The sequence below is a fragment of the Pelecanus crispus genome, chromosome 1, assembly GCF_030463565.1.
Source record: "Pelecanus crispus isolate bPelCri1 chromosome 1, bPelCri1.pri, whole genome shotgun sequence".
Classification (NCBI taxonomy): domain Eukaryota; kingdom Metazoa; phylum Chordata; class Aves; order Pelecaniformes; family Pelecanidae; genus Pelecanus; species Pelecanus crispus.
The window spans coordinates 17,443,154-17,469,919 of NC_134643.1; the positions used below are offsets into that span (position 1 = coordinate 17,443,154).

The window sequence follows — 26,766 nt, forward strand, 5'->3', positions numbered from 1 at the left end:
TTTGAGTGGCATAACAGTAACGTGGGCAGATGACTTAATTTGCAGCTGCTCTGTCTATCATCCTGTTGTCCTTGTAAGTTTGGATTCTTCACAGCATCCTTTGGCATTTGGATTTTCAGAACCTTCTGTATGTGCAATGCACAGATTTGTTAGTCTTTGGAGGAATTCCTAAAGTAATATACATTTTTTGTCTGTTTTTTTTTTTTTCTCCTCAGCTTTACAATGAAGAAATTCTTGATCTGTTTGATACCACACGTGATATTGATGCAAAGAATAAAAAATCAAATATTAAAATACATGAAGATGCAGCGGGAGGAATTTATACAGTGGGTGTTACAACCCGAACTGTGAATGGAGAATCAGAGGTGATCACTGAAAATAAATCACTCTGTAGCATACCAAGTACTTTCTAAAAATGTTGTCAGTTTTGATAAGCAGTTAAAAATAGAGGTTAAGCTTGCTAACATCTGCATCTCAGACAACTTAGGTGTAAAGTTTAGCTGAAATTTTTATTTTCTTTAGTTTCTGTAGACTTAAATCTGATAAATGCCTGATGTTAAGTGCATACCACTTTCACTTAATGCTAGGAACAAGCTTTTGCTAATAGTATGGTTCTGTTGGGAGAGAAAATTTTGGCATGTGTAAATCTAATCTCCCAAATCTTATGTATGTTATTTTTCCTGTGACAGGAAAGCTTTGCACAATGATTGATATGGTGTAAATTGGTATTCATAAGTGTCTGTGCATTGCAAATCCCAATGCAAATATTATTGTACTGTACATTTTTTAACAAAAATTATGAAAATTGTCCAATTTTGCCACAGGTGAATGGAAGGAAGATTGCTATGTTACTACCGGGGGACGGTAAAAAGAGGGGTACAAAGATTGAAGTGTGTTTTTGGAGAAACCACAAAAAACCCCACTTCTGGCTTGCTTATTTAGGAATCTTTGTGCTTTTGGCATATAGGAACTTAAATCATAGCAAAGAGAAAAAGCTTATTTATATCCAAAACAGTAAGTGTTATAGGAACACTTTTTATTTAAACTGCAAGCAACTCAATGTACTACTTGTCTGTTTTCTAGATGATGCAGTGCTTGAAGCTGGGAGCTTTGTCTCGAACCACTGCCAGCACTCAGATGAATGTTCAGAGCTCACGGTCACATGCTATCTTTACTATACACTTATGTCAAACCAGAGTCTGTCCTGCATTTAACACTGTATGTACCTTGCTGTTATTAACTTCACTTTAGTAACCATTTTTCACAATGTGAATATTGTTTTGGCAGCCACTGCTATTTGAATTGCACTTAGTAAAGATGCTACAGTCATCATCATGCTCAATGAATTTGCTAAGCATTATAATAATTTGATTTAATCTGTGCATATGTAACCATCCTCTAGCCAGAGGCAACAATAAACTGCAGCCTCTTACATGAACCTGCCCATTCTCCTCTAGCGTTTTCTTCAGTATTTCGTTGCAACATACACAAATAAGAAAGTTAAAATATAATTTGTCTTTAATTGGGAAAGCGTTTTTAAGTATCTTAGTAGTTAGTGGGTTTAAGCTTGTAGTCAGCTAACTGAAAATGCTTGGATATTCCACATTAAGTGTTGATATCCAACAAGGAGTAAGTAGAAGAGCATTTGATTCTGAAGCTTAGCATATTTATTTTAAATAGATGTATATTTGGTGTTCAGATGTGTTGTCAAGTCTATGCACTTAACCTGAAATTTAAACTATGAACGTACACGGAGCTGTTCTGTAGAAGATTTTTCCATGTGAATGTTCAGTTGTTAGTTGCTGTTGGTGTATCTTGTGAAAAAGAGAGTTATGAATAAATCCATACTACTGAAAACTGCAGTAGCTTCAGGGGGACTTAATTTGATTGTTCTAAAGGTATCAAAATTTTGAAATGCTTTGGTGAACTCCTAAGTGTCTGGCTATCATTTTACACGTAGGTAGCACATTTTTAAGCATGTGGAACAGTTAATTGAATTTGTAGTGCTTTTTTCTGGGGGGGAGGTTGCGTTTTTTTTTTTTTTTTTTTTAACACTACAAATAATCGTTTGCAGGCAAAATGAGGGTCGCTCCCTGGTCCTTTGTGGTATGTAGACCTGCTTTATACACCTGTGGAAAAACACCTCTTCCCGCTTTCCATGCTGAAACTGCGGACCTGGTGGTGTGGGCGGCTGTCTGTCTTCTCACTTGGGAGGGGCTGGCATCGCACTCGGAGCCCAGGCAGGGCACCTCGGTCGCTGTGTAGTGACACTGTCTGCTCAGAGGTTTTGTTGAAAACTGCCTGTGCTGCTGGCGAGTGAGATAACTCAGCTGGGAGCAGGCTGCCGGCACAGCAATCCACCTGCGCGGGTGCGCTTGCAGCCTTCCCACCAGCTGAGCCACCCACGGGGCTCTTGCCTGGCCCTGCCTAGTTTTTAACAAAAGTTTGTGGCTTCTGTTAAAAGGTGGCCGTCTTCTGCCTCGTGTCACAATGTGTTTTGTTCCTTCTTTTTTGGGAGATGTAAGCAAGCTAATTTGACTGTCTGGAGATCCTGAATCTGAAGACGGCACCCTCTTCTTTCCCTGCGGTATTTAGGAGAGTAGAGATTAGACCTGACGTTGGCCTCTGAACACTCCCAGAATATAAATTAATACGAGCCCTTGTTAGGTGGCCAGGAGAGATGCAGCTCAAATTTCTGCTGTTGCTGCCATCTGTAGACAACAGTTTTGGGAAACCTTTGTTACTAGGGCAACACGGTTCCTCGGAGCATGTGGGCTCTGTGCCGGCGGCTCTGGGCATGGTCCCGGTGGCCAGGGTGGGCAGGCAGCCAGGGCTGCGGTGCCCTGGCACACCGCTCCTTGCGCTGCGTGCGCACCATCTGTGCTTCTCAGAAGTTTCTGGATGTACGTTTGGTTTACTAAATAAGCAAGAGAGAAAGGATGTGTTAATCATTGCTTTGGGGGCTGGGAAAGAGAGAGTGATCCACCAGCAGCCTAAATGTCAAAATAGCCAAAAAGGGGTGATAGACTGGAAGTGGCACAATTCCTGTTCTCTTCTGAAGCTCCTACAAAAGGAGATCATGTAAGAAGTGTGAAGTGTTTAACTACCGTGAAAACGGTTTGGTCTGTAGCCCCACTCTTTACCCCTTGCAGTAGCAGAAGGAGCTGTGGGCTAGCTGACTAAGGACATAAAGATCGTTGTCACAGAATACCTGAGCTCTTTTTAAAGAAAAAAACAAAACAATCCATGCTTACTGTGATAGAACATTCCTAATAAAGACTATAGATTGGGCTGTGTGACTGTAAGTCCAGTAGACACTCAATATGTGCCTATTGCAAGCTGCCATGGCAAGTAGGTAGAAATTGCCCTGCAATGGGTATCTTAGCAGGCAGGTCAGCAACGGAGCGATTTAAAGATTTTTCTCATTCAGTGTTGCTTTTGTGACTACAGGGCTAACTACACTTGGAGTAAAATAAATCTCCACAGTATATGGTACAGCTACGCTAACTGACAGAAAAAAGCTTGGGATTATCTAATGGAAAAGGATAATTTTACTGCTGTGCTTTGGGATGTGAAGTGGGAAGAGGCCGAGGCTGCAGTACCTGCCCGTAGTGCAGTGTGTTCCTGGGCAGGCTCACTGCGTTGACGGAGGCATGTGTCAAGTGCCAGTCATTACAGCTTACTTGAGGGGGAAAGAAAGCAACCTCTGCTTTCTCCCTTATTCCCTCTGCTGTCCTTATTTCCCGGTCAAGTCAGAGGTGCTGGTGGAATACTGGCTGCGAAGAAAACTGGCTGAAAAAAAAAATCCTAAAATAAAGTTGAAGAATCATGCCACAGGGAAGCTGATGATGGGGATTACAGAGGCATAAAATCAAAATATCTTTCAGTTATTTAGCAGGTTTATGAACTGGTAATTTAGGAGGGTAGTATTACCAGTATTTTTTTTTTTTTTTTAAATTGATTTCCTTTGACAATTGATTTAATACTTGCATTCCAGGAGAGGTACAAATTTTGTTGCTCAACTTGCTGATGATTTTTGTATTTTTTTAATATATGTTTTCTCCCCTGTCCTGAAACAATTGTAGCCCATACCTAGAAGTAATTGGTATGTTGGTATTCATGTGCATCTAGAGCTGGGTCTTTAAGAATATGTTAGTGGATATGACTAAAATGGAGACAGTTTTTTTGAGAGATACTGATGATGTTGTAAGAGAATGAGTAAATAAGGAAGGAGATGGACATTACAAATGGATAGTCTTGTAAATAATAGCTGATTAACATTTGTCTACTGCAAAGATCAGTGTGAAAGATCTTACTAAACTTTATGGGTTCTTCCTTATTTCAGGATAATGCCACCGATAACAGGATAATAGCCGAGTCTTCCGAGATGAATGAATTTGAAACTCTTACTGCCAAGTTCCATTTTGTTGATCTAGCAGGATCTGAAAGGTTAAAGCGAACAGGAGCGACAGGAGAAAGGGCAAAAGAAGGCATTTCCATCAACTGTGGACTAGTAAGACAACACAATTTGTTTCCATAGGCTGTTGGTACCATCTTCTCTTCCTTTTTGGATCACTAATCCCTAAAGTAGAAATGTATCATGTACAGAACAAGGACTGTAGCAGGAGACATAACAGTATATATTGATTCTTAACTGGGTTCTGGCTTGCTAACGCTTTCTCCACTGTACTAGGCCCTAATGATCAAATTATAGTACTTGTAACTGTTGTGAAATATACTTAGTTACTCTAACATTAAAAAGATATTGTAGAGGTATTCCTTTTATTTTTTTTTATTTTTATTTTTCATTCTGTCAAGACAAACAATTGGAGAACATTACAAGCAGTTTGCAAGGAGTACAGGCATGTAAAACATGGACAATGAATAAGCTTGATTGATCAAAAAATGCTGGTTCTTAATGATTATAAAACATAATGTAAAACGACCCTAGGCAAAAAACTTCTAAGTAGAAATAAAACTTTTAACTTGCAGCATCACTTTTTTTTTTGTGTACTGGCTCTCTATAAGTTTTTTTTTTTAAACTAACTATTAAATGTTTTATTTAATTATGACTACACTGAAAAGTAGAGCTGGTGATTATCAGTGGAGATTGTAGTTTCACGCCTTTGTTTTGAGCTACTTGGCTGTGTAGAGGCTCTGTGCAATTCTCTTTTAAAGACTCAAAAATATGTGTTTATTTTGTATACGAAAAAATGTATTTTTTCTGGTCTAGTGTGTAGTACCAGAGGTATTCTGCAACTAGAAATTTTTAGTGATTTTCTTGCCATCACAACAGTGGTTATATTCTGTAGTTATTCTGGTTATATTATACAGAAGAGAAAGATAATTCAGTTCAATTTCGTCATTGATATAAGCACAAAACCAACAAAAATTTGGGTGTTTTAGATGACATAGATGTATCCTTAACAAATAGGATACAGAATGCACCAAGGTGAAAATTGGTGTGATGAAAGTACTTTTCATTTACAATGAATTTACAATGAATTCTGGCCCTCAGCTTTGGGGAACAGATTGAAAGTGATTTAAATACTTCAAAGCAGTCACAGAATGTGGTGTATATGCAGTTCCTCAGCTGCTGAATGCAGTAAGACTATTTTCAAGACTAAGAACTGGCTGTACAGGGTGCCATCTAGAGGAATGTTCTTTAATTTGGCATATGATTTGAAGTACATGCAGTTGCACATTAAAAATATTTTTACAGCCAAATGTTATGTTGTTTATAATGTGAATTAGACCCTTTTAGCAATGAAATAGGGTAGCCATGGACTACATAATTTCAAACCTTAAATGCTTAAATCTTCATCAGACATTCCTTATCTCATATCTGTAGAGGTAGTAAATTTTGTTTATTTCATAAATGCCCCATATTTTATTCTAAATGTAGCATAAAGCCAGATTGACAAAATTAATTTTAAAAATAATATAGCTACTGCTAGAAGTAGAGATCAGCTTTAATGATCATCAAAAATAAATGCTTGTTGCATGAAGTAGTTCTAACTTTAATTTGCGACTGACATGAGATATCAGTAGACAGCGCACACAAACTGTGCTAAGCACTTAGCACTTGCAGATACCAGACTGCAAGTTGTCTCGTTCACTGTTGATAGCACAAAAGTTTATAGATGTCTACTGTAAAATGTAAAAATATTCAGAAATTTTTTTTTTATGTTAACTTTCATGAGTATATTTGTGTTTTCACAATATGCAGACCTTGGTTCATAGCTGTTTTAAAAATAAAACTACTCGGGAACTGATTCTAACTTGTGTGTTACATGACTTGGTGTTTTATAGCTGGCACTTGGCAATGTAATAAGTGCACTGGGAGATAAAAGTAAGAAGGCAACTCATGTACCATACAGAGATTCAAAGCTTACAAGGCTACTTCAAGACTCTCTTGGCGGAAACAGGTATGAAAACTAGAACATTTTATGTATTTCATTGTGAACGAACATGAATGAGTACATAATCTTCAGAAAGTAAAATAAACATTAAACAATGATAAAATTAGCCAATCTTTTTGTTGGAGGGAAGTTAAAAAAATAAATTACTGTTGTGATACACAATACTGGCAATGCAGGGAAAAGATTTTAAAGAGGCTTTTTGCATCATTCTTTTCAGTGCTATTGTAACTTTACTAGACATGAGGCTTCGAGTTACTTAGAAGTTACCATTTCCAGGACAAGTCCTTTCCATGAAGACATCTTTAGATTATAGACAGCATAAATGGTAAACTTTGTTACTGTGTTATAGCCTTATTAATTACAGCATAGTTTAAACCTGTGACAAGTTTCTCCTTCAGAGATTTTTGTTACTTTTTTTTATTTCCAAATGGTGCTTAATTGTTTGCTCTGATTGCCACGTGCAGGAGCTTGGAGTCAGCTTACCACAGGCACTGCCATCTTTTTGTAAAGGTTATGTATTTCAGGGTATGGTCCGTACGTCCAGTTATCTGATGTTGGATTAGAGCCTAATAAAAGCAAAGTACTGTATCACCAGAACTGTTTGTATGAACCTGTTCTGTATACCTGCTGTACTGACAAGGAGAGGCTTTGGCCTCTGGGAGCTTTGTCTGAGCAAACATGTAACGTTAACAGGTACAAATACAAAAGGAAGCATAGTTGAGTATGTTTTAGCAAGGCAGTACTCTTATTCCTCTATTTAATCTAATATGGCTGACTCCTATTTTTAGGAGGGCATGAAATTTTCTAGGTATTTCGCAAAGGAATAGGGAGCAGTGGAAGAGAATTCTTAAATCGTTGCTTTACTCTTCAGAGAGGTAACTTCAGCAACACCTTGCAGCACTACAGTGCGAGGAAAAGCAAAGAGCAAGACAAAACAAGTAAAATAAAGGCTAGAATTTTCAGAAGTGCTTAGGGGAGGAAGAAACTCAACAATTATGAAAAAATCAGCAGAAATCAAGAGCATAGCTCTTAAGCTCTTTCTGGAAATAACTACAAATAGCATTTCTTGACTAAATATTATATCAAATACACTAGCTAATGAGCCTTTTTTCAAACCAGTTCTAAAATATAAAATTGTACTTTTGTTGATGTATTACTTTGAATCTAAAGTATTTTCCCGTCTTATAGCTCTACTGCTCCCCCTCCTGTTCTTTAGGAGAAACTACATAATTTGGTGTACAATGTACAGATAGCAAATGCTGTCCTGGAGCATTTATATGGATATTCAGATATATTCTTTCTGTCTGTTTCTGACTGATGTTAAATTTGTGGACATCCGCTGCCGCCACCACCACCTATTTTTATTTATGTGATATGCGTACTAAGGCATGTCAAATTAGCAGCTTGCTGTTAAAGAAGATTTATACATATTAACACAATTTTAATATTTTCTTATCCATGCTTTGGCAACCAAAAAGTGTGGGAAAGCTAAATTTTAATAAATGTGCTGGTTTTCTTCTGGGAAATGAGATTATTAGATTCCTGTTAGCCTGTTCTGTAGCCTTCCAAATTCTACTCTAGGTATTACAGTCCACATTATTGTTTCTCTTTTGCAAATACTTAGTGATTCAGGTTAGATTGCAGTGAGTCTGGAGTTAACAATGACAAAAGCATTGTATCATTGTACTATTTTCACCATAATCCTGAATTTAATGCAGCAATGGTTCTGAAGCAGCGTTTAAATATTAATGCTTCTTGAATTATTCAAATAAGAATATGGAGTATTGGTGTTTTGCAAAGGATTTTTATAACGTATAATATGAAAAATGAGAACTTTCATAACTCTGGGGGGGTAGTTTAAGAAGTGGTAAAATAAAGGGAGTAGAAGAGTTATTTTAAACTAGTTCATTATACAATTCAGATAGGAAAGTGGAGTTCAAGTTATGCAGTTTTCAACACAGACACCTAGCGGAACCAGTCACCTGAGTTTTAGAAAAATAATCACATTCTGAACTGAAAGCACAAGTAGTACTGATGTCAGAATTAAAAATTTGTTCTTAATCTCGCATATTCTTATTTTGAGGACTAAACTCAAACAGTTGGGAAGCTGACACAAAGGTATGCAGGAGGTCTGGGTAAGAATTGCTGAAACTGAATCTTTCTTGTATCCTCAGGCTAGTTACTCTTTTCAATTAGTTTCCCAACGTGTATGGTGAAGGTAATTGTTTGCCTCGCAGAGGGTTTCAGGGATTAATTTGTTTGTCTCAGTCTGAAATTATGAAAGGGGAAGATCAGAATCCGGTCTGCCTAATGCAGATATTGCTCCATTGCCCTGGAGACAGTGCACTCTTTCTAATGCAACCACCTAAGCTTTCACATACAACAGAGAAGCAACTTCCTCTGAAGCCTGCTGGGGAGGACTCAGCCCATCAAATGTAGATGTTTCCCCCTATCTGAGAATTTAGGCCATGTAGGCACCTTCAGAGTATGATCTACAGCTGGAGCTCTGGTTCTGACCTCTCTAGGCTGTTCTCATCTGATGTGAAATGAGTGTGCACTCCAGGGAGCGAGGGAAGGGACCCCGTTTTCTCCATCTGCCTGTTGAATGATGAAACCACTTGGTTGGAATGAAGAATTTTTTGCATTTTTCTGCTTTTGTCCCACTGCTTCTTGCTGGTCTGTCTGCTCAGTGTTTCATCTGGAGCAGGGGGTTATGTTCTCACCCTGCATATCCCATGATGGGATGGCTAGAGGGTGTTGTAGGAACCCAAAAGGAAGATGGTTGTTCATAGCCCTCTCGGGCCTAGAGCTCAGGTACCACTGCTTTTTGTGGAAGTGCTCTAAGCAGTGTTGGTATGAAACATGGAATATACAGTAATATCCAGATGTACTAAGGCTAAGTATTAGCTTTTGTGTTTCTGTTGGAGAACAGGAGGTAATTTGCAGTAGAGAATTTAAGCAGTTTGGATCTTGGTAGAACCTGAGGTAGACAATAAGTACCTTAGGCAGTTGTGCGCATGCATTGGGCAGTTAAGACGAGCATTCAGGCAACTTTCAGATTAAGTAGGTAGGAACCTCAGGAATTAATGAGAGTAGGCAGTCCTGACTACTGTGTGATCCAAATGACTGTCTAGGACTTTAGGTTGATCTTAAGGACTTAAATCTCAGTTTGTGTATGATTAGGTAAACTGAATATAATTTGAAAAACATTTCTAGGAACACCAATTAATTGCTTTTATAATTTTACATGTAGAACAATTAATGATCTATCATCTCCTATACTAGGGTGATACAAGATATAACAATGCTGAACTTTGTGATTGACAGTCTTCTACTGTGAGAGAGAGGAGTATTTTTCACAAATGTTATGAAGTCACTATTCTTGTTTCACCTTCTACCTGAAGACCGGTTTGCTACTCTCTGCTCTTTTTGTTCTTGATATGTAATGCTGACCTATGTTTGTAACTTGCAGTCAAACACTCATGATAGCATGTGTGAGCCCTTCAGATCGAGACTTCATGGAAACCTTGAACACATTAAAATATGCTAATCGGGCACGGAACATCAAGAACAAGGTGATGGTTAATCAGGATAGAGCTAGTCAACAAATAAATGCTTTGCGCAGTGAGATTGCACGGCTACAGATGGAACTCATGGAATACAAAACAGTAAGTTCATCCTCTTAGGATTTCTTCTGCTTCAAAATGTTTATAGTTCTATGGCTTGTTTTTCTGTTGGCTACTTCCACTTCATACACTAAAAAAAATTTGAATAGCAACCCTAACTTAAACACTTCTAATTCCAGTGATTGCCAAATGTTTTTAGAAAACTTAGGTTGCATCCCCAGAAAAGATACAGCAAGGAATGCCAATCACTTCAACAGATGCTGCATGCTGTTTGCTTTTTGAAAGGCGAAAGGTGACATTGTCATGCTCAGCAATGAGAAATAGCCACTTCCAAAGCAAAAATGACCACAGTTTAGATTGGCACATAGATGAATGTGAACAGTTATTGTGTATTGCTTTTAAAAACTTACCAGACAACTAAAACAATTTGTGTTTTGAAAATACATTTAAATTTATATAAGCTGAATACTTGTACTACACAATGCCCATTTCTTCCTGAAATTTTAAACAAATAATGTTTTCAGCAATAAATGTGGTTACCAAACAGTGTCCTCTGTTATCCTTGAGATAGTATCCTGATTTGATAAAGAATTGTCTTCTCATTTCTTTCAGCCTTTACTAGTAATAAAATATATTTACTTTCTTAAGGGTAAAAGGATTATAGATGAAGAAGGTGTTGAAAGCATCAATGACATGTTTCATGAAAATGCGATGCTGCAGACAGAAAACAACAACTTGCGTGTTAGAATTAAAGCAATGCAAGAGACTATTGATGCACTGAGAGCCAGAATAACGCAACTTATGAGTGATCAGGCCAACCAAGTGCTAGCCAGAGCAGGTATGCTGTGGGTGTGTTGGGCGTGTGTGCTTAATAAGTTCATGAGCTTAAATCAGTTTATGTTCTTGTTTCATGCGTGCCTTGGAATGAAGTGATATCTTTGTAATGGTAATGTAGGACCTGCTTTGGCAGGGATAGGCCCCCATCTAATTCTTTCCTCTGTTTCTGGAGACTTCTATTAGTAGAAGTAGTTTGGTACCCCGATTTGACTGTTCATTTAGGACTACAAGCAACATGGAATGTGAAATAATACCTTTGGGTAGGAATTACTTGTATGCTTAGCTATACATGGACTTAAATATTTTGCTTTGGGTGAGGACCTGGACGGAGATGAGTGAATGTTGGCTTGCTTTTCACCTCATAGAATAACCAACCAATTGACTTACCATGACTGCATTGTTCTTTTTGTGCACTGTTTGTCAGGTTACTTTTGATTTATGGTACATGCATTGTTAAAAGGTGGAAACAAAGAAATAAAATAAGTTACTTGTAATAATCCTGATCATATGACACAGAGGAACCAAAAGCTTAATGCAGCTTAAGGAGGAAATATATTTTACAAATTGGATAAGATCTAAATGCGTAGCCCATATGACTGTTTCTCTTTGCTGGTACCTTGTGCCAAGTAGCTGTATTCAGATACTTATGCTGTTATCGTCCTTTCTCAATCTTTCTTTTCCTCTTGCCCCACCCTCCGCCCCATCTTTCAAAGGAGAAGGAAATGAAGAAATTAGCAACATGATTCATAATTATATCAAGGAAATTGAAGATCTCAGGTATTTCCATAATATGTATATGAACAATTTTTATATTAAAAAAAAAAATTGAAGTACTGGAAGTGTTAGCAAGTAAATACTTCAGCTGTTTTCCTATGTGAGGATTGCTTTAGGACAGTGGTCCTTCAGCTTCTAAGACCATCTGGTGTTGCTCTTGGCCACAAAAAATTAAAATGTTAAAGATGAAGCTGACAATAGAAATGAAAGTCAGATGTTGCCTAAATAATGGTGATGACTTGATATTGTTGCACAAAGGACAGCAAAACTTGGAATGATTGTTTTATGATAACTTCATAACATTGTATATAAATGATAGTACTGAGAAATTGCTTGTTACAATTTAGTGTTAAAAAAATCTGCTTTCCTTTTAAATTAAAAAAAGTATTAAATATTTTAGATATTTTTATTTCTCAATTTTTTTTGCATGATACACCTCCAAGAAATAATCTGGCCTATTCCCAGTTAGTGTTAGAGCTACATGATACCGTAGCTTTCCTGTAATGTGTATATACAGACAGTGTATGCAGATATATATCTGAACATAGATCTATGTATATATTTATACAGACATCTATATGTATTCGGTCTAGGGTGTATGATATATGTACAATATATGTATAACTGTTGTGTAAAATAGTCTCATCAAGGGATTTACTACACTTGTATTTTGTGAGACTTCACCTTGGTTTGTAGTTTCTTTCTAAACTGAATGTAATGCATTGCAGTTACAGATGCTAAAGAGTATACGTAATGCATTAACAATGCTTGTGGTTCATGGTATACAATTTTTTTTTCTTTCAAGAGCAAAATTATTAGAAAGTGAAGCAGTGAATGAAAATCTTCGACGCAGCTTGTCAAGAGCTTCAACAAGATCCACGTACTTCAGTGGACCATCAGCATTTTCTGCTTCAATGCTTTCTTCAGAAAAAGAGACAATGGAAATTCTAGATATAGCCAAGAAAGATCTAGAAAAGCTGAAAAAAAAAGAAAGGAAAAAGAAAAAGAGGTGGTGTATGAATTATAATGCTATTTGTTTTCTCTTTATTAGTAAAGAGGTGTATTTTTTTTTTTTTTTAACCACTGAGACTTTAAAATTAATTTGTTGTTGCTGTGTGGGTTTGGATCCTGAACTGCTGCTCCTTCAAACCCTTTTACATGTTGAAGTTATAGGTGTTTTTCTTTTGCATATTTTGTTTCAGTGAGGTATGCGGTATTTGTAGAATGAATATCTCTGTTGTAATGAATTTTTCTATATAATTATATACAGTGGTAAAAGCACAGGTGCTCTCCATAAGTTTTGAATTTTTAAAATTTTTTTTAAAAATGCATCTGAAATTCAACAGAAGTTTTCAAAAACAAAAATTATAAACTTTTTTCTACCGTATGTCAAAACTGAAACAGCTTTCTGAAGAAAAGATATTCTGAATAGCTGGGAATTCTTTGGTAGCTCTTGGAATGGCTTCTTTTGCTTTATGTTCTGCTTTTAAGGATGTTTTTAATTTGAGGCTTCCTAATTCTCTGCAACATCATGCTTTGCTGTTTTTTGCTGTTCAACTTCTCATCTACTAAAATGCTCATCGACATTGATATAAATGCCTGTTCAGACAGCAGTTAGTACAGCAAGGATCTGTTTGTGTATTCTGAGACTTTGATTCCTTTTCCTTGAAATTTTCCACACTTCTAATCTATTATTCTTTCTACTAATGGCCCTTCAGACTTCTTCAACAAGTTAAGAGTAAAACTAAAACAGTATAAGCCTGAAATACAATTGAAGTATAAAGTAGATTTGAGTTAGTGATATCTGCAATTTGAGGTCCTATGTCTATAAATCCATTCACCACACAAGTGTCTGATACTTGTAGGGAGCACTAATTTTAATAACAGCTAGATTCTTCTTTTGCATATAATTTTTCAGGAAACTCTTACAATTTTATGAGGATTTTGGTAGATTTTCTGTCTCGTGTTTGTAGGAACTTGAGGGGAGGATGGAACTATTAAATGAAATCAGTAGAATATTATGGCTTCTCTTCAGCCAAACACTTCAATATGTTCTTTAACTGTAAATGCAAGAAAAGATTTGGTTTTGTATGTTTCAACACATTCTAAATTCAAGCATGCATTTAAATACATGGTTAGATAGAGCCCCAATTGTTAGGTTGGGGCCTGAGTATTAGGTAGCAGACAGGATTGTGACCTGAAAACAGATAAACATTACTGGATATATTTAGTAATATCTCTTGTTGTAGGAGATGATCATTTTAAAAAAATATTTGGAAATTTTACCCTACATACACTAGTAAGTAAAACACCTAGTTGTTCATTGTGGGTTTTGTGGTGTCTGGGTGGGTTTTTTTTCTGAAAGAAGCTTCTGTGTCCAATCACACTTGCTCACACCAGGACAATAATCTTGTACATGGGATAGCCAAGTGGTCTGACCCAGCTGTAGGGACTACTTACCACAAACTATTTTTGAGATCAGTTTTCTATCCTAGCATTATAGAATTAGAGAACTATAGGAAAATATAAGTTGGAAGAGACCTCTTGATGGTCCAACCTCCACCTTAGAGTGGGTCTTGTGTTCTATAGAATGGGATCATACTCTTCAAAGTGCTGGTAAGGTTTGAATCTGTCTACTGGCTCATCTGCAGACTGCTTTGTAATAAATATTTATAAATTTGAGGTGCGTATGTTAGGAGAAAAATTCCTTAGAAGCTAAGAAATGTTAGAATTTGAGGGATTATGCATATAGCCTGCCATACTTGTTACCTGCAGAGTGCTTCTATCTAATTAATGAAATGCAAAGTCTGTGTTCAGGATATATCACTGTGAATTTTTATTCTATTGGAATTTCAGGAAGTGGCAATGGGTATGCTAATGTCCTGCAAAGGGACAGTTTACCCTGCAGTTTGGTAGGGATTCTTTGCTCTACTTCTGTCTTCTACAGGCATTTAGCTGCTTTTACTGTACTATTTCTTTTTAGGGTTGCTGTTCTTTTAAAGTTGCCTAACTAGTGTTTTCCTATTAAAATGGGATCGGTAAGCCTAGTGACTAGTTCTGCTCCATCTGCTACCTTCTTTGATCTGTTTGTTTCCTGGTTATGGGTCAGTATGATGAAAGGTGTATAATTTGAAATACATGCAACTTATCTAAATTGTTGTGAGCTAGCCTGAAGATCTAAGAGCCAGCTTCTGAATGAGCAGCAGGTATGCACTGCTAGTTATCTGGAGCCTTTAATAAGCATCTGTCAAAGTTTGTCAGAAACAGTTTACGTGGCAGTAATATTTTGGCTACTGAAATACTGATATGCTTGATTTGAGTGTCTCACTGTGTGACCTATTCACCAGAAGCCCCAGAAGAAACCTCCCATGTCCCTTTCAATCGTTAGTCAGCCTTACATACCTGGTAACCTTTTTTGATTGTTGTCTTTTGACTTCCCTAACCTTTATTAAACTAAATTAGTGATGAAATTACATGAAATAGCATGTTAGCTCCTAGCTGATACTGAAGGAAGATGGCAGGAAGTATAAGGTGAAAAGGCAGCAAAAGCTCTTGCTCAAAACTTGCTCATAATGGGAACATGAGGAATTTCAGTAGTTGTTGAAATTTAAGCCATCTCTACACTTATATAAGTCATGCAGACATTTCTTTACTGATACATCCACATTTATTCAAGAGGAAGAAGTACAAGTAAAAATACTAATGCTTTGTTCATCTCATTGCTTCTGATGCATATTTTTTGTTTATTTATTAAAAATAACAAGCAATCATTGGCATGTACTTTTTGAATCCCAGAAAAATAAACTGCAGTTTTCTGCTTTTTATTTAAAAACAAACAACAAAACTCCAAACCAAAAAATAAATGCAGTTTGAAGATTTTTATATGAGTTTTATTCAGAATATATGATTTAGAATATTAGTACTAAAAATTTCTTGTTACTGTTTTATACTACAATATGTTATCAGCATATACGAAACTAGTGCATTGGTTTTTTTCCTGATATATTCCTGAGGATATATAACTTTGGTTCAATGGCAGTACTTCTTGCTTCATTGTTGGTATTTTACCTGCTAATTTTAAGTGGCAAAAGAGGAGAAAGCTTTTTTTCAAATGCAGATTTTTTTTTAATCCACATTAGAAATAATTCTCAAAGTGAAATATATTTATCTAAAACTTCTTCCTTAGTGTAATTTGAATTTATAATTGTTGCAAGTGACAGATTAGTTAACCTACAAATGCTTCTTCTTTGTTTTCTATTTACTTTCCAACCGTGCAAAATGTATTGCCTTTTTACTACTTGTCTCTTGATGGTATCTTTTAAAATTTCATTTTAAACTCCACAAGCTCATATATCATTTTTTTACCTTCTTATCACTTTTGCTTTTCACTGTCTGGTTTGTCCTTCATTGGCTTGGCCTTCCAATACTGTACCTCGTGCTTTTGAAGGCTACAGAAACTTGAGGAAAGCAGTCAAGAAGAAAGAAGGTTGGAATATTTCCCAGGTTTTTAATTACCTGTCATTTCAATTAACTGGTTGTCATACATGAAAAGAAGTTGGGCAGATTCATAGGTACTTCAAGAGTAGTTTATTTGGCTTTTCAAAATTCTTTCCTGTGTTTTGACTTTCAACAAGTGTTTTAACTGGAAGAAACCTCTCTTGTGGAATTGAGGCTGACTCTGGGATTGGACAGTGTTGAGCAAGCATTTGTGGGGAGGTGGTGCCTTTGGGAATCACTATAGAATTAAATAGATTTCTTTCTTGCATGGCCTGTATGGAATGAAAGGCAGGAGGAGGCACGGTAGCTCATATGGTATGAAACGTATAGCAGGCAGTATACAACAGTAATAATTTTGGCATGTGAGATCAAGAAGGTCTGGGTCCTTCACACCTCAGTTGTCTGCTGCTTTTATTTTCGAAAGCACGTGGCTGAAGCCTTGACCATTCTTTCCATTCAGTTTCAGCCAAAGCAGTATATAGTCAGTCATAGAGAGCAGTTAAGTTGAGGCTCTAAAAAGAGAAGTATAGTCATTAAAAATGAAAGTAAGGGAGCTTTTATTTTTCAGCTATGTCTACTTTGATCAAAAAAAACCCCACTGAAATCATGCAGATGATGTGAATCCACTGATCGGTAGCACACAAATTAAGCAGTACAGTTCTGCCTGGGAGAGCTGCTGGCTCTCCTTCATCCTGTCTCTCCCCTTTATTAGGCAGAAAACAAATTCTCTGTAGTGGTGAGCTCTGTGCTGTGTGCAGGTGGAAGGGAAACTGGGGATTTGCCTCAATCTGCATGAAGACTGAAGCTAAGATCTGTTATCATTTAGGCTTATTAACCGACATAAAACAGAACATGTTGTGGGCTGAGTGAGCTGAGAATCTGTGGAAATGAGATTGCGTGGCTCAGTGTTCCCTGCTTGGCATTTGTTTTCTGTACAAATCTGGTTAGGCTGTTTACTTCCAGCCTCCCGGGCTGCTGCATGGATTCAGACAGTCCAAGCAAAAGCTTTCTGCCTTGCACAGGGTCACCTGTAGCCAGATTTGGTTTCACTGGTGATGAGTGGGGCAGAAAGAACCAGTTAGCACTGAACAGGTTAAAAAATAGTGTAACAAAAATCATGTGTGCACAGGAGCACTGTGTTACTTAACTGGCACTCTTCAGAGTAGAGCTCTGTTTTAAAGGTGGCTTTTAGGTGTCACTTGCCAAATTATAGCATCTCGAATCTACAGAATGTTTCTTGTCACTGCACTGAGTATTGGATTTGTCTAAGAGTTAGACCTTGAGCCTGAGCCCCTCGGTGTCAGTGGAGGAAGATGTGCATTTCTAGTTGCCCTGCCTGATCAGTGATAACTTGCCAAACCTGTATGCAGCTAAGTTAGGTGAGGTGGATTCCACATTATGCAATCCTAACCACATTTTTTTTGTTATTACCCCCTATGGTGTCTAGCCCCGTTCTATCATGATTCCCCATCTCTTGCAGATGGTTTGGGTTTTGCACGTGTAGTGCTAGCGGGACTGCCATTTGGTCTGTGACAATTTACAGAGTTGCACTGATTTTTTTTTTTTTTTTTTTTAATTTTACATTTGTGTGATGTCTCAAATGTGCACTTAAGAATGTTAAAACTCATCCTAATGGCTGATACACCAAACCTTTAAAACAAAACAAACCCCTGCTGTAATTTGCATAAGCCAGCACTACAGTTCAGGTTGCCAAGAGAGGAGGAAATATAGAGATACTTGACTTCTAAATAAGTTCTGAACCATAGTCTGAAAAACAAAAGCATGGAAGTATACTGAAATGTAGTCTTAATAGTTCGGAAAAGTTTCTCTTTAAGATGGACAGTCCTACTGCAGAAATTCAGTATTTCTTGACTGTTGTATCAATGCCTATTTTGAGCATTCCCTTGATGCCAAAGTAGATAACTGATCAAAAGAGTAGTTATAGTATGATAAATTAGGATATTGTTTAAGGCTTATACATAAATTTTCAGATGATTGTAAGCACAGTAGGGTCTGTTATAGCTTGAGAGTATAGTAATACCTGTAGTGTATGTTGTACCTACACACAACGTTCTTCCTTTGTTTTGTAGAAGCTATTCCGGGTACACTGCAACTTCCATGCAAAATGAGTACTGCTGTAGTATATGAAGATGTGTATTCTGATTGTCCCAGTTGTGCAATATGCCCTAAACCAATGTGCTAATCATTAATATTATTTTGCACGCTAAGATTAAGAGTAATTAAGCATTATTTTATTATCTGTGAGAGTTTGGAAGTTGTGTTTTACCCATGCCCAACACCTGTATCTTTGTTTAACTACACTTTGGTTTTCATCTTTATTTGGATTTACAACTTATTGGTTTTGGGGGGTGGGAAGCACATGCCATTTCAGTTTGTGAATATTTTGTGTCTGTGCCTCTTCTGCTAGTGTTAAAGAGGATAACACAGATAACGAGCAGGAGAAGAGAGATGAAAAAGGCACTTCGGAGAGAGAGAATAATGAATTGGAAGCAGTAAGTATTTAGAAGTGATTGGTTTACTTGTTCATTGTCTGTTTAAAGATTTGCAAGGTTATAGAAAAGAAATTGGGAATGGGTCAGGTGAATGCTGTGGCTTCACAGTGATAGTCACAAGTGATTTGGAGATAGAAAAGTGGGTGTGCTTCAACATCTTTCTATTTTGTAGGAGGAAATTCAGGAAGTAAGTGATCATGAGGATGAAGAAGAGGAAGATGATGAGGATGAAGATGACATGGAAGTTGTTGAAACCTCAGATGAATCGGATTCTGACTCTGATGAAAAAGGTGATGTCAGTGCAATATTTTGTAGAATTTTACAAATAGTATCTGTCACGCCTTGTGTTTTCATAGGCAAGATAGCGTGCTGTCATCCCACTGTCTCTAATTCTCTGAATTCCTTTTTGGTTATGGTGCTAAAACATTGTAATATACATCTGATCAAGTGTCCTCATACTGGCTTTAAAACTGACCAGAGGCCATCAAGTGTTTGATAACACCTTTCTTCCTTAGTTAGAATATCTAAAATGTAAGGTTTGGGCACTGGGTTATTTTTATTGTCTCGGGACTAATCACCAAAGTGATAGCTCCCATTCAGCTAATTTGGAAATGGGTAGAATTTAATTTTGAAAGGCTGGAATTCCATTAGCCTTCCTCATTTTCAGATGCTGTGGCTTTGTGTAGAAGCATTAACAGCTGGCTTACGTGTGGCACGCAAATTAAGACTGCTAGAGTCAGAGACAGCTTCACCAGCAATTCTCATGTGTGAATCGGGCCAAATGGGCACACCAAAGCTGTTGGTTCCTTCTTATTTGAGAGTCACACAAACCATTAGCAGGAGTTGCAGAACCGGAAAAAAAAATCCTAAACTGACATCTTTGCTCTGGAGCACGTAATCTTAAGCCTAAAAGGGACCTAATTGACTAAAGAAATTAATTAAGCTTTTATAAACTTAGGAAAAAGGACTAACACACATGCTTACTTTTTCCTCCTACTTTTCTCATTCCTTTCACCATTCCACTTCTGTGATTAAGGTGGCTCCTCTCTTCTCAGAATTTTGGCTGTATTTTTCGAAGAACTAGAGAAGGGAAAGTCCCCCAATGGAGTCTGCCCGCAGTCAGATTTTCCTTTTATACTCTGCTGAGTTTATGAATGACAGTTATTCTCCAGCCCTGAAAAGTTACTGAAGTCTCATAGCCTGTGCAACTTTTGTATGGGGAAGGAGAGATTACTGATGTTGAGATTTAAATGTGAGGAATTAAAACATATGGGCAACTGTGATCCAATGAGATATCTTTCTCTACCTCTTTCAGAGTTCTAGGATGGGGAGAGTGTTTAAGGAGGAGACTTTATCATGAACTGCAATTGCAGATAATAGTTTCACTTGCTGCGTTGTGCTTTGTGTAGAATTCTCCTACGCACAATTTACCTGTCAGAAAAATTACCCTAACATTGCAGGGGTTATCTATAGTTATGTGATACTTACTGTTACTTTAACAGAAGACTTAATTTTTCATTATTCAAATCATTTTATTTTAGAAAATTATCAAGCTGACTTGGCAAATATCACCTGTGAAATAGCCATTAAGCAGAAACTGATAGATGAGCTAGAGAACAGCCAGCGAAGGTTGCAGACACTGAAAAAACAATATGAAGAGAAACTAATGATGCTACAACATAAGATTCGAGACACTCAGCTTGAAAGAGATCAGGTTCTTCAAAACCTGGGTAAGAAGTACAAAATCATTTAAATCTAGATGTTGCGTAAGATATTAAAATTGAATTGTTTGCTACTTCCCTCACTTCATTTTTCAAATGTGATAAGAAATTGCAGAAAACAGAAACAGGTTTGTACCCATAATGCCACTGAATCATACTTTACTCATTCTAGTTTTTACCAGAATTGAGATTTTTTTTTTTTAAAAAATACACTGCTACTAACAGATATTTGATTTGGTTGAATAAGCATTATCAATTTTCTAGGAGCTTTCATTTTAACATAGTTCTTGAGATAGTTCCTGAATTAGAAGTTCTTTCCTGTTCCTCCCTCCCCCCTTTCTTTTGATTTGTGTAAAAATAATAACTAGGATCAGTGACCTTGCAGTGATGTTTTACTGATCAAACTTTTTTTGAATATGTAATCGTATTGAGATGAAAAACTAACTCTGGCTCAGGAAGCTCCTAAGCCACAAATAGTTGAACTTTGGGAGAGTACTGGGGGGGAAGTGTTTTCTTTGTTTCTTTTTAAAAATATACTTATACGTGCTTTATAGTCATATACTTTGTATGTTTTTGCTGTTCCCTTATTCTTCCTTAGACCTTCCCTTTTGATCAGTGCCAGAACAGGGATACTAGGCTTGGTGGCTCTTGGGACTGTTGCACATATGTGTGGATCTTGTGCACATACATGTGAACAAGCATGTGTGTATCTTTGTCTTCAGGTACTCACATATTTGTTGTCTAGTGCAAAGAAATCAGAAGGAAGGTGTTAATACTTGATCTCTTATCCAAGAAGACATACAAGTGGAAAGTTTGAAGGAGTGCAGGTGACAGGAGCTAGAGACAAATTAAGTTTTTCGAAGGTATTGCAGATAATGCTAAAAGCAGAGGAAGCAGTCATCTGCTGTGGCTGGTAAAGTGAAAATATCCTGAACAAAAGCACATTAAGAACTGCCTTTTGCTCTAGGTTCTGTAGAGACCTATTCAGAAGAAAAGGCAAAAAAAATCAAGTCAGAATATGAAAAGAAGCTCCAAGCCATGAATAAAGAACTGCAGAGACTTCAAACAGCACAAAAGGAACATGCACGATTGCTTAAAAATCAGTCTCAATATGAAAAGCAACTGAAGAAATTGCAGCAGGAGGTGACAGAGATGAAGAAAACCAAGGTATATTTCAGTATATTGAAGTGTTGTACAATAAGTGTTTACTGAAAAATGGGTTGAAATCTCTTGTGCATTTATCTGCCAGATAACTCTGTTCTTGCTGTCAACTGCTCAGAAGTCTGAAAACAGAAAAGATATGAAGACTAGGCTATTCCTGGGGGAGAGGGGTGGCTTTTAGGTTTAATGAACAGAAATTACAGTATCAAACATGGAGAAGCTTGCACTGCTTATTAGCTGTTATTCAGCACTTAGTGAAGAAGACACATTAGATGGAGGAGGTAAATTGCTAAAAGCATGTAATATACTGGAAGATGCCAATTTGAAGAAACTCTGTATGGGTGGGGGCAGGGAGCAGCACTTCAGTGTAAACAGCTGTGTCTAAGTGGTGACCTCTTTATAGGTTCGCTTGATGAAACAAATGAAAGAAGAGCAGGAGAAAGCTAGAATGACCGAGTCTAGAAGAAACAGAGAGATTGCACAGCTTAAAAAGGAGCAACGCAAACGAGAGGTGATTTTACAGATAAAGAACTTTCATTTGGAATAACCATCTACCATAATGATGTGCATGCACTTGCAGGCACACCATGTGTATACGCATTCACTGAGACCAGCATGTACCTGTGTATTTTCACCAGTCAAAATGCACGTAATTTGGTTTGTCTTCTATAATAACTTAGTTCCTAACTTCAGGTGATAAGTGCAACAGAAAATAAAAGACTATTGAATATGTATTTCAGTATTATTTTATTAGTTAATCTTGGCAAAACTGTTGCTACCACCTTACTTGCATGCAAGTATTCTTTTTGATAGAGAATTGATATAGTGAAACACTTATTTTCATTCTGCCCTGAAAGAGCACAAAACCATTGTGACTTGATCTCTTCATGTCACAGCAGTTTTGCAAACTTTTGTATTAGTGTGTAAAGGAGGTCTTTATTTTTTTTTTTAACCCAATAGAGACCTTGTGGCAGATAATGGAAAAAAATATCATGTGCTGCTTGTATTTTTTCACAGCATCAGCTCAAGCTTCTGGAAGCTCAGAAAAGAAATCAAGAAGTTATCTTGCGTCGTAAAACTGAAGAGGTATTGTGGTAAAACAGTAATGCATCTTTGAAAACAGAATGATACTGTATTACTATAACTTAGAACACAGTTTTGGGGAGAGGTAATTGTGTCTTTGCACTCCGTTTCAGGTCACAGCCCTTCGTCGGCAAGTAAGGCCTCTGTCTGATAAAGTGGCAGGAAAAGTAAGTCGAAAGCTGAGTCTACCTGAGCATCCTATACAGGAACCAAGTTCTAGCTCATCAGTCGAGCATGATGGTTCAAGAACAGCAGCACAGCAGAAGATGAGAATTCCTGTTGCAAGGGTTCAAGCGTTATCTGTAACTGCAACAAATGGAACTGGGTAAGTTTGTTATTTTTCAAACTGCTGTCATTTAATGCTCATAAAATGGGCATTTTACCATTATCAAATGCCATTTGAGTTTTGCGGGTTGAAGACAGTGTGAAATAATGTAAAATGGCATTAAAGGACAAATCGCATTAAGAAACCCCAAAATTTCAAAATCCAGTTACTCTATTCTTGAATAGAAATGCCCTTGGTGGTCCAATGCCTGCAGTGTTCTTAAGTACAAAGAAAAACTTGTTGGAAAACACAATTTAATATATTAGGTTTACTGGTGATCTTCCATTGTGGTTTGAAGCAGTTCTCCTCTTAGGTGGCATTCAATTTCAATGGTGCATCATACAAGATGCCACAGTATTTGATACCTGCTTTTCAAATGCAGTGTATTAGAGTGCAGTAGAGTTCAGGGCTGGGTGCAGGTAGCTGGCTGGTGCAATAAGAAACTGCAAGAAATTCTGCAAGAAATTTTAAAGTTTTCTGTGAAAAATATTCTGGCCAGATCAATTCCACATTCAAATGTGTAATTGGACTACTGTAGACTTAGCTGTATGTTTCTCTTGAATTTATCACAGAAAGAAGTATCAGCGGAAAGCAGTGACAAGCAGAGTTTACTCCTCAAGGGCAGCTAGGATGAAGTGGCAGTTACTTGAACGCAGAGTGACTGATATCATTATGCAGAGGATGACCATTTCCAATATGGAGGCAGATATGAACAGGTTACTTACGGTGGGTGATCTACTAAACACTGTTGGCTGTGTTGTCATATTAAATAGAGAGAGAGCAGTGCATTTACAGTTGCTATAAATGAATTGCTGTGATGGTGGCATAGGCGAAGTGATTGGAATCCATTGCAGTCAATGAAGAAGCTCTAAACAACTCCAGTAAGCATTTGGACCATGGGGTTGCTGTACTTAGTAAGAAATACAAAGCACATTAATGGAATCATGCGCAAATATAGTAATATATTCACCTGTATAACTTCTTCCTGTAGAAATCATGTTATGTTAGTTAAAGTATAACAAGGAAAGGAAAACAACACAATAAGGCGCTTGAATGCCCTGAGTGCTTACTAATTCCTTTTTATGTAATATTATGTCTTTGGGGAAAATAGCAACGTGAAGAACTTACAAAAAGAAGAGAAAAGCTTTCAAAGAAAAGGGAGAAGCTCATCAAGGATGGTGGTGGCAGTGAAGCAGATAGAAATGTCCAAAACATAAATGAAGAGATGGAATCACTAACTGCGAATATAGACTACATTAATGACAGCATTTCTGACTGCCAAGCAAACATTATGCAAATGGAAGAAGCAAAGGTAGGTCAAATATTAATGCAAAAAATGGTAAAATGGAGAAAAGAAAAAACAACTGTGCTAGCCTTGAAAATATTCTCATTTAGAAATGGATTTGTTTTGGCTGTATAATTATTGAATCAGGAAGTGAAAAATGGTGAAAACTTGGGCAAAGTCTGAAATGAAGGGTGTCTATACAACTGAACTTTCAGATCTGAGTTTGTGTCAATAGCGTAATGCAAGTTATGATTGCAAAACATTTAAATGTCAAAGCTGATGCTTTCTATTCTGCTAGCATTAAATTAGTATTCTTGGGACTAAAGGCTAACAGCTTGTATCATCTTACTGTAGCTGTTGATATGCTTCCACTGCCTTGTATTGTTTTTGTATACCTTAAATATATTTAAGTATTTTTGTATGTAAGAATTTGTATAATTTCTTTATATTGCATTTTAGTAGATTTTCAATTATGGAACAGTGGCTTTCTATAACTGAAGAGCCTTTTCAGGCCAAGTTACTTGTTTAGGGTTGACTTCTCAAATAGTAATTTAGTAAAGGGAAGTTGTCTATTATGATTGATGTAGAAATTTGAATATTACTGTAGCTGTTGATATGCTTCCACTGCCTTGTATTGTTTTTGTATACCTTAAATATATTTAAGTATTTTTGTATGTAAGAATTTGTATAATTTCTTTATATTGCATTTTAGTAGATTTTCAATTATGGAACAGTGGCTTTCTATAACTGAAGAGCCTTTTCAGGCCAAGTTACTTGTTTAGGGTTGACTTCTCAAATAGTAATTTAGTAAAGGGAAGTTGTCTATTATGATTGATGTAGAAATTTGAATATTACCAAGATCAGTGAAATCCAAATGAGAAAACTCTTATAACGTACATCATACCTTACATGATCTAGCAGGAAGAATCTACCGCATAAAATCTCCTAGGTATCTTGGTACATGGTAGGATGAAATCTGAACTGTAATGCTTACCAGTATTTTTACATGGCAGTGCTAGGGTTCTTTCTCTCCCACCTTGATCTGTGCTTTAATACGTGTTACGTTGCCAGCAGCTTTTACTGTTTTACTCACATCAGGGTTTCTTGAATTTTGGACAGCATGGTGCAAGGCTACAGGACTTTACCAGTAAAGAAGTAGTGAACACAAAAGGCTTAATATATCTTAAGGGTACCAGAGTGCTTAATACTGACAGAATAATCAGAAGAAAAATGAGGAAGAGACTAGGGGGAGAAGTCTTCATGTGTGTGAAGGCTGCAGAGAGTGAAGAAATGCACTCATTTCTGCATCCGCTGTGAATAGCTTACCTTGTAGAAAGAAAGGTCTGAATTTGAGGTCGAGAAGAGCTTTCTACTAGGAAAGGAACTGAAGCACTGGAAGAGACTTGGAAGGCTGCAGAGTCTGTACTGTGGGGTGTTTTGGGGATAGTTTGGAAAAAAATCTGTCAGACATGATTTAGAGATACCAAGGGGATGAACCGGGTGATATCGCAGCATCTTCACTGTTTCTGTTTTCTATGATTACTGTAATTAATTAAAAAAAAAAATTAAAACCATGCATTTTTCACATCTGTCTGTTTTTTGTTGTTGCACACGTAGGAAGAAGGAGAGACCTTGGATGTAACAGCAGTGATTAATGCTTGCACTTTGACAGAAGCTCGATATTTGCTTGATCACTTCCTCACAATGGGTATTAATAAGGTAATGCATTAAGTGAAATATTTGTGTGCCAGGCCTACGCCATGTACCAGGAGCAGAGCTGTGCTGGCATAAAGACTAATATGAATTTATACCTGTGAAATGTCAGCCAGACAAAACAAAGCTGGTCATTGCTGAGTCATGCTGTTTCTCAGTGTGAAGGCCCTTGTGATCCATTGTCCCCTTCAATCTGCTGCCTGTTTTTCAACCCCTAGTAGAGCCTACTTCACTAATTACCTCACGTTGTTCTTGTAAGAGCACTAGCTTTTTGTAATCAAATAAATAATCTCCTTCTATGTTTTTCAACAAGCTCCTAAAGAATGCTCAGGATCTTTTTTAAAGACTGTCTCAGCCACTTCCTTAAAAATATGAGCCTTTAAAACATATTGATGTGTGGCACACTTCAGTTAGAGTTCTACTTTTGATTAGAGCAATATGGGCTTTTTCTGAAAGCCTTGGGGAGTAATATTTTCAAAAAGAGTATTTGGCAGTTTATAACCCTGTGCACACATGTATCATATGCTCTCGCTATTTGGAGGCCATACTCAGTGTCATTGAATCAAATGAAAGATTTCAAGGCTACTGAAAGGGGCTTTGGGTCAGTTCCGCTGACCAATATTCTGTTCTTTTTTTGCATTCTTGATTCATCACTATGCAGGTAATAAAAGAAATTTGTGGTGGCTTTTTTTTTCTTTAAAAAAAAAAAAAAGACAAGAAAAGAAAATTCCCACAGTCACATTGGCTTCTGCAAATTTCAGTCTTTTGATTTTTTTTTTTTTTTTCTTCCGCGCCCCAGCGCTTGAGTG

General features: G+C 37.0%; 1 protein-coding gene across 1 annotated transcript in view; it reads left to right on the forward strand.

The window, feature by feature from the left end:
* Positions 1–26,766, forward strand: part of KIF21A (kinesin family member 21A) — a 91,751-nt gene that overhangs the window by 36,546 nt on the left and 28,439 nt on the right. Inside the window, exons 4-22 of the mRNA XM_075727761.1 lie at positions 216–365; positions 1,084–1,218; positions 4,346–4,513; positions 6,313–6,428; positions 9,895–10,090; positions 10,697–10,886; positions 11,599–11,662; positions 12,465–12,668; positions 16,107–16,145; positions 18,585–18,669; positions 18,842–18,959; positions 20,211–20,399; positions 21,358–21,557; positions 21,955–22,062; positions 22,569–22,637; positions 22,748–22,959; positions 23,532–23,685; positions 24,071–24,271; positions 25,862–25,963. Of these exons, the coding sequence (XP_075583876.1) occupies positions 216–365; positions 1,084–1,218; positions 4,346–4,513; positions 6,313–6,428; positions 9,895–10,090; positions 10,697–10,886; positions 11,599–11,662; positions 12,465–12,668; positions 16,107–16,145; positions 18,585–18,669; positions 18,842–18,959; positions 20,211–20,399; positions 21,358–21,557; positions 21,955–22,062; positions 22,569–22,637; positions 22,748–22,959; positions 23,532–23,685; positions 24,071–24,271; positions 25,862–25,963 (2,700 nt within the window). The remainder of the gene's footprint in view (positions 1–215; positions 366–1,083; positions 1,219–4,345; positions 4,514–6,312; positions 6,429–9,894; positions 10,091–10,696; positions 10,887–11,598; positions 11,663–12,464; positions 12,669–16,106; positions 16,146–18,584; positions 18,670–18,841; positions 18,960–20,210; positions 20,400–21,357; positions 21,558–21,954; positions 22,063–22,568; positions 22,638–22,747; positions 22,960–23,531; positions 23,686–24,070; positions 24,272–25,861; positions 25,964–26,766) is intronic.